The sequence below is a fragment of the Manacus candei genome, unplaced genomic scaffold (genome assembly GCF_025592945.1).
Source record: "Manacus candei isolate 608988 ecotype Guabito, Panama unplaced genomic scaffold, ASM2559294v1 h1tg000022l, whole genome shotgun sequence".
NCBI lineage: Eukaryota > Metazoa > Chordata > Aves > Passeriformes > Pipridae > Manacus > Manacus candei.
Window position 1 is genome coordinate 2,566,120 of NW_026138070.1, and position 7,947 is coordinate 2,574,066.

At 56.0% G+C, this 7,947-nt stretch overlaps 1 protein-coding gene across 2 annotated transcripts; it reads right to left on the reverse strand.

The window, feature by feature from the left end:
* Window positions 1–443: 443 nt before the first annotated feature.
* On the reverse strand, window positions 444–2,511 carry HIPK4 (homeodomain interacting protein kinase 4). Of its 2 annotated transcripts, none has more exons than XM_051786121.1 (2): window positions 963–2,511; window positions 444–762 (listed from the first exon to the last, which is right to left on the reverse strand). In XM_051786121.1, exons 1-2 carry the CDS (start codon window positions 2,409–2,411, stop codon window positions 457–459), a joined length of 1,755 nt encoding a protein of 584 aa, XP_051642081.1. In that variant the 5' UTR covers window positions 2,412–2,511; the 3' UTR covers window positions 444–456. The 2 variants fall into 2 exon arrangements, with proteins under 2 accessions (XP_051642081.1, XP_051642082.1); XM_051786122.1 differs by having other exon boundaries at window positions 639–762; window positions 985–2,511.
* Between the last annotated feature and the right edge of the window lie 5,436 nt (window positions 2,512–7,947).

Here is a 7,947-nt window from a genome sequence, read left to right on the forward strand (position 1 = left end):
GGCCGTGTCCAGGGTGTCCCGGGATGTCTGGGCTGTTCAGGATGTCCGAGATGTTCGGGATGTCCAGGGTGTCCGGGATGTCCAGGGTGTCTGTAGTGTCCGGGGGTGTCCGGTCCCCATCCCATAGGGGCGGCTTGGGGTCTCCAAAGCAGAGCACTGACCCCCAGGACCGTGCTCTGTCCGCAGCCCGTGGTGCTGGTCCGGCCAGGGAGCCCTGCCTGCTCCTCTGCCTGCCCATCTGGGCACACACCAGCTGAACATGAGATCAGGTGTGCCCAGATGGGTAAGGAGGCCAATGGCATCTGGCTTGTACCAGCCAATGGGACCAGGACAGTGACCATCCCCCCTGTGCTGAGGTGCCTGGAATCCTGGGGTCACTTCTGGGCCCTGCCAAACCTCCCCTGCAAAGAATCAGCTGAAATGCTCGGGTTTTGGCAAAAACCATTTATTGGGGGATCAGTGGGAGAAACAGAGCCGGGAGCATCTGGCACAGTGTGTCCTGGTGCAGCCCTGGCCGTGGTCTCCACCAGCAAGGTGCTGGGTTTTGGTGGCTGGGTTGCCTGGGGATGAGGACGAGGAAGATCTCCTGCAAGCTCTGGGCTGCCAGGGTGTGTGCCAGGGTTGCCTTGGGGGCTCAGTGGTGCTGAGGATGTCACCAGCTCTGTGGCAGGAGAAGCGTGCCGGACACTGTGTCGTCATCCCGGAGCCTGTTTTCCACATCCCTGAGGGCTTCCAGGGGTCACGCCGCATCACCAGAGCTCTCTGCAGGGGGGGCAAAGCATGGGAAGGGGGTGAGTGTTACCTCCTCCCCTGTGGGGACCTTGGGCACCAGGGACCCTGAACACCCGTGACGTGCGGCACCAGGGGACGTGGGGCACCAGGCACCCCAAGCACCCAAGGGATCCCAAGCACCCATTGTCCCAGAGTGCCTGTGCCCAGGAGCCCCCTCCCTGTGCCTGTACCTTGGCACGGGATGAGCTGTACCGTCTTTCACGCAGGTTCTGCTCCGCGATGCCACCGACGACCGGGCCGCTGCAGTGGCCGTGCCCCTCCACGCTGCTGGGACACCCCAGCACAGTCAAGTGACCGCTGCTGGGCTCCGTCTTGGGACACCAGTGATGCTGGTGGCACTGGCTGCTGCAGTGCGTGGGGATGGGGGCTTGGCAGATGTCGTGCTGGTTCTTGCTGCTGGTGTCCCCAGCCAGCTCAGCCAGGCTGAGCCCACCCGGCTGGGCAATGGCCTTCTGGAAGCCACCCTGGCCAGTGGGGATGAAGGCACCTTTCTCCATGCCAGGGAAGATCTGGACTCTGCTGGAATCCTTACGGGATGCCCTCAGGTCCTCCTGGCTGAGCTGGTAGTAGTGGGTGGCCTCAAAGCGGGACTTCACCTCCTGCATGGAGATAAAGGGATGGTGGAGGGCAGCGCTGGGCGAGATCCGCTCGCGCGAGTCCCAGGTGAGCATCCTCTTGACCAGCTCCACCATCGCATACAGGTCACAGCGCTTGGCCAGCTCCTCCTGGTCGGGATCAGACACCAGGCAGAGGTTCACTGCCGCTAACTGATCCAGCGAGGAAAAGACATGCACCCTCCTCTCCGTCGGCTTTGCCATCACCTTCCCCGGCGGTTTGAGCTGCCAGGTGCCGACAGAGCATGGGACCTGTCGGAAGAAGGACTGCGTCTTCTGGGCAGCGCAGAGCAGCTCGGCCCGGGGCAGTCCCAAGGTGGAGCAGATGTAGCGCACCTGGTCGTACTCGTTGTTGCCGGGGTAGAGCGGCCAGCCCAGGTGAAGCTCGGCCATCACGCAGCCCAAAGACCAGACATCCACCTTCTCGCAGAAGGGCAACCCCAGCAAGATCTCCGGCGCCCGGTAGAAGCGGGTTTGGATGTAGGGCTTCTGGACGCGGTAGACCTCGGGGAGGAGGATAGCCGAGCCGAAGTCGATGAGCTTGACGCGGAACGGGTAGCGCAGGTGGTCCACCAGCATGATGTTCTCCGGCTTGAGGTCAGCGTGGATGATGGAGAGCTCCTTCAGCTTGACCAGCGCCGCCAGCACCTGCGCCGCGATGGTTCGGATGTGCCGGACGGGCAGCGGTGAGAAGTTGTTCTGCTTTTGGAAATCGAAGAGGTTTTGCTGCAGCAGCTCGAAGACCAGGTAGGTCCAGACCGTGTCGCTGAAGGACTCGAGGAAACGGACGACGTGCGACTCTTCCGCGTCCCCCTCCCGCAAGGCCTGCAGCAGCCTCAGCTCGTTCCTCACCGTCTGGCCGTTGTAATCATGGTTCCTCAGGATCTTGATGGCCACCATCTCCCCCGTGCTCCTGCGCTGGCCCTGGGTCACCTGCCCAAAGGTCCCCTTCCCGACCGTGGCCACCAGGTCGTAGCACTCGGCACCTACCACCAGTGTCACCATGGTGGGTCAGCTCCTCACCAGGGGCTCAGGATCCCACCGTTCAGTGCCCAGCGGGGACTGGGGACACTCAACTGTCCCAACCTGCTCTCGCAACGCTGGGGGTTCCAGCACCACCATGGCAGCACCTTCTGTTGGTGATGTCACAGCAGAAGGAGCCCGGGTGGAAGAGCCCCCTGAAACCCAGCACTGGACACCCTGAATCCAGCCCTGCTCTCCCAAAATCCACCCACAAACCCAAAATCACATCCCTGGTCCCCCCAAAATGGATCCAAGCCCCCCCCCCAACCCCTCCCAGCCCCCTGAAAACCCATTTCCAGCCTCCTAAACCCTTTCCCTGGTCCTCTGAAACCCATCCAAGTCCCCCATGACCCATATGCAGCCCCCCAAAACCATTTTCCAGTCCTCCAAACCCAATCCCTTGTCCCCCAAACCCATCCAAGCCCCCCAAAACCTCTCCCTAGTTTCCCAAAACCCCGCCGAACCCTAAAATATCCATCCCCACCTCCCAAGTTCCAGCCCAACATAAACCATCCCCAGCCCTGCTGAAATCCACCTCTGTTCCCTTAAAACACAGCCTAGCCCCCCTCCACACACACCTATTTCCAGCCCCAGAAAACCCCTCCCTGTTCCCCTAAACCCTATGTCCAAGCCCCATAGCCATTCTCATGACTTTTTTGGACATTAATATTTATTCTGGCCAAGCCAAGAGCACTCCCCCCACACACTTTCCCTGCTTAACAGTAACACCTGGAAAATAGGCCAGGCAAGAATAGGGAGGGGTAGGCAAGTCAAAGCAGAGGATGGGTAGGGAAGGCAATGCAAGGAAGGGAGAGATGGGCAGAGAGAGGCAAGGCAAGGCAAAGGATGGCCAGGAAGAGTTAGGCAAGGCAGGGGAGGGGTAGGCAAGGCAATGGAAGTCAAACAAGGGCAGGTAAAGCAAGGAAAGGCCAGGCAAGAAAGGGGCAGTTAAGTAAAGGTGATATGTAAGGTAATGCAAGGGAGGTGCAGAAAGGAAGGAAAACAGCTGGGCCCAGTGTTTCAGGTGCAGAGGATGGGCTACCCAGGGGACATAAAGACGAGCCCCAGCTTTCTGTTCTGGTACCTCTGGTGTAGAAAATCCAAGGTGTATACAGTTTTTGAGGATTGGCTCCAAATTTCTAGGGTGGGGTTCAGGAAGTGAATCACTAGAGTGTCTTTCCTTGGGAAGCAAAGGATGTAGTCCCACTGTTTGTGGTACCATGGGGAGCTAAACAGCAGCAAGACAGTTCTCCCCTGGCCTGCCCCCTTTGTGTAGGAGCAATTCTTGGATGTTGGCAGTGTTGGAGATGGTATCTGACTTTTGGGTCTGGACTCCTGAAAGTGTGTCCCAGTGCTTTTACACGGGGAGGAAGGCAGGTAATCCCAGTGCTTCAGGTGCAGGTCAGAGGCTGCAGCAGCCAGGAGCAGCTTTCTGTCCTGGGACATGTGTGGGAGCAATCCCCCGACGATTGCAACGATGGAGTGGGTGTCCAGATTTTGGAGTTAACCTTCTGCAAAGGGGTCACAGTGCTCTTCATAAAAACACACAGTCCTGGGGCTTGTGCTGCAAAGAATTGGGTGCCCAGGGGATGAAAGGGACAGCAATAGTTTTTCTATCTGGCACCTTTGGTGTGGGAGCAACCTCCCAGCATCTTCAGTTTTTTAGGTGGTCTTCTGCAACGTTTGGGAGTCTGTTTACTATGGGCAAGGTAAGCAGCTCTCCCCAGTGTGGGTGTGCAGATGCCTTGGGGAGTTAATGCCCAGGGTTCTGGCACTTCTGTATGGGAACAATCCCTGGATATTTTCTGTTTTGGAGGGGGGGGATCACATTTCTGCTGAGATAGGGTCTTCATTCCTCTCTTTGGCAGGGAAAGCACTTTTGGATTCTCACATTGGGCAGTTTAGAGTGTCCTAGTGAGCTGAAGTGCTTTTCCTAGTACCCAGTGCTATCAGTTACAGCTGCTGAACCTCCAGAGTGGGAATGTAAAAGCCAAGCTGTTGAGCTTTTTGTCCTCGTCCACTGAGTGTCTGAGCAGCTAGTGGTGGGGTTCAGTTTTAGATCCTGACTCTGTGAGACTGAAGGATTACGATGGTGCAGAGAGCCGAAGGAGCAGATTCCGGGGGGTGTGCTGCAGTTCGGCGGGTGCAGCTGAAGGTGGAGCCAGCAACAGCTTTCTTTCCTGGCACTTCTGTGAGCTCTGTTTTTGCCGGATGTTTTCAATTCCGTAGCTGGATTCTGAGAGAGGGGGAAAAAAAATTACTAGTACATACTTGGGAAGGAGCTCGTGTTGCCCCTCGAGCGCGGCGCAAATAAGAGTTCGCACGTGGAAGGTCAGCCAGACCTTTCAGTCCCGGCACGGTTCATTTGAGGGCGGTGAGGTTTGGAACTTGGCTAGTTTAGCTGGTTTAGCCCTGGGACACTGACTTTCACAAGTCCACACCGCCATCGCGTGGTGGTTTGATGAGCGGTGAAAGCCAAGCGCTTCTTGTGCTGGGACCATTGGTCAGCGCAGGGGCTGAATTTTGGGTACTGGCTCGTCGAGGATGAAAGAAGGTGACCCTGCATTACACGTGGGAAGGAAGGCGAATCGTCTCCTTGTCGGCTCTGCAGTTTCTCGCCTTCAAAGGAGGAGTGAATCCCCAGCACTGGCTTTTTCTTCTAGAACCTTTTCTAGGGGACCAGCTGCTGAACTGGTTTTAGTTCTGTAACTGTGAGGCAGAAGGTGTGTGAGGGGACACAGAGCTGGGCACACAGACCCGTGCCTGCTGTGCAGTTTATAAGCTGCAAAAGCAAAGCGAAGGCCAGAGCTGACCTTCTGTTCCTTTTTGTCAGAGGAGGCAAGTTAAATGTGGAGACAGTAACAGCTTGCTGAGCAGGCACCTTTTGTGACCAATATCTCTACACTTGACCCAGTTCAGGTGCAGGATCCCTGCAAGAGTGAAAGAACGTGTGAGTACCTACAGCTTGAAAGGAAAGCTTGTAGCCCCAGGGCACATGGTGTTGAGATCCTTCGAGGTGACTGTGAAGCCAATTAACTGTTTTCTCCTGTTTTGTTTTCAGATTAAGGTTATGGAGCTGGGCTCAGCAAGAGGAAAAATGCAAAGGGTGCATGCAGCTGAAAAAACAAAGCATAACATCAATGTGTGTTGTGCAGTTTAAGGCTGTATGGGAAATGTGATGCCCGGAACTGTCATTTTTTTCTAGGACTGTTTTCTGGAGGCAGCAGATTCTGAAAGGCTGTCTGTGAGAGTAGAGGACACAACATCCACCTGAGAAGAAACTCCCATAGGCCATTTCCATTTGAAACCCTTAACTGGCACCAGAATCAAGGGGCAATCCTCATCCTCACTGGCCACACCTGGGGCTGTCCCACCCCTTTATCACCCTCATTGTTCACACCTGGGGCTGTCCCACCCCTCTATCACCCTCATTGTTCACACCTGGGGCTGCCCCAGGTGAGAGGTGACTCCACCCAGTGCTCCCAGTTCCCTCCCAGTATCACTCCTTGACTCCCCCCACTGCTCACAGTCCCTTCCACTGCTCCCAGTACCATTCCTTGACTCCTCTCAGTACTCCCAGTTCCCTCCCACTGCTTCCAGTATCACTCCCCTGTATTCCCAGTTCTCTCCCAGAGCTCATAGTTCCCTCTCTTTGCTCCCAGTATCACTCTTTGACTCCCCCCAGTGCTATCAGTTCTCTCCCAGAGCTCCCAGTTCCCACCCACTGCTCTCAGCATCATTCCTGGACTCCTCCCAGTGCTCCCAGTTCCCTCCCACTGCTCCCAGCATCACTCCTTGACTCCCCCCAGTGCTACCAGTTCTCTCCCAGTGCTCCCAGTTCCCTCCCACTGCTCCCAGCATCATTCCTTGACTCCAAAATTGAATATGGATGAAGATTCCTCCCAGACAAAAGGGGCCACAACGGAAAGGGTCTGGGGGAAAGGGGGAAGCCACAAGCTTAGAGATGGCACTTCTGGTCAGCTCAAATTCTGTTTTTAGCTTGCCTCCTCCCCAATTTTGTCTCAGTTGTGCCCACCTAATTCTTCAGCTGCTGCTCCCTGGGAGGAGGTGGCCCTCATCCATGGTGGCACAGCTGACCTGGACAAGATGAGGAGGAATAAACACCAGCTGAAGGCCTCTGTGAGCTGTTTTGGGACGTGGCAGCACTTTTGAACATCACATTGATGCCTTTGGTGATGCAGCACTAAATATTAATTACCCTTAAACCAACTCTGTGTCTGTTCTCCCAAGGTCTCACACCTGCCTCATCCTCCATGTCAGATCCTACTTTATTTTCTAAATAAATACCCTGCAGCCACCAGATTTCTTGGTTTGAATCCCAGGCTTTCTCCTGGCATATGTTATTTTCTTCCTGGAAGCCACAAGCCGTGGTAAACAAACGTTTACAGGTGCTGGGAACACGGGACACAGGCTTCTCCTTGGCTGACTCATCTGTCTGGGAAGAGCCATAAATTCTGGAGCTTCAGGGCTGAAGTCAGATAGGGAAAAAGCTCTTGGGTAGGCATTTGCTTGTAGAGTTCCTTGTATTTCCCCTAAAGCACATCCTTCTTGGGATTCTTTGTGGATGCCTGGTGATCCTGGTTCTATGACATGGATGTGACCTTGGAGAAGGAGGAACTTTACCCCTCTGTGTGCTTGGTGTCCAGCTCTGCTTTGGGACAGTGCCCAAATCCTGCTGCCTCAGTTTCCCCCATTCACCTACAAGTTGTTTTTCCTGCATTTAGGTGTAAGTTGCTCAGGACAGGGACTGTACCCCACCAAGGACATCCCTCTGTTACAGCATCACTCCCCTCTGCCTTTAGGGAGGGTCCCCTTTAGACCCCCAGGGGTGGGGGGCTGCAGTGAGGGGCTTTGGGGTGTTCCCAGGGATGACAGTGTGGATGAGCTGAGATGGGAATGGGGACAAGAGCAAGGGGGGCAGAGAGATCTGGCCTAGGGCTGCAGAGAAGGCTGGTCAGGGATGATGCACCCTGATTTTTGGGGGCTTTAGGGTGCTTTCTTTCCCGTAAAAGAGGAAAGGAAGAACAGAAATGAATGCAAAGGATTCTCCCCCTTCGAGCAGCAGCTGTGCAAAATCTCACCCCGGGGAGGCAAATCATGGGGGTGGGCAAAAGGCTTTCACAGCCCCCTTTCTCCACCAGCCTGCCCAGCTCGGGGGCGTCTTTTCCACCCAGGTGGGCTTCGTCCCTCGCCCCTTCCCTCCCTCCCCGGGCGCAGGAGGGGAGCGAGGGGAGGGGAAGCCGGCGGGGTGTTTAGGGGGATTGTCATGGTTACCTCCCTGGCAAAACAAATGGCTCCACTGGATGATGATGATGATGATGATGATGATAGTGGTCACTCAGACAGCTCCGGACAGTGTGGGGTGACCGTGGGGGGGGCGAAAAAGCCACCCTGGGGAGCCAGAACCGCCCCCCTTGGGGAGCCAGACACCCTCTCTCGGCTCCTCGCCGCCGGGGCACATGTTGCTGCAGCCCGTTCGGTAAGACCCTTCCTCCCC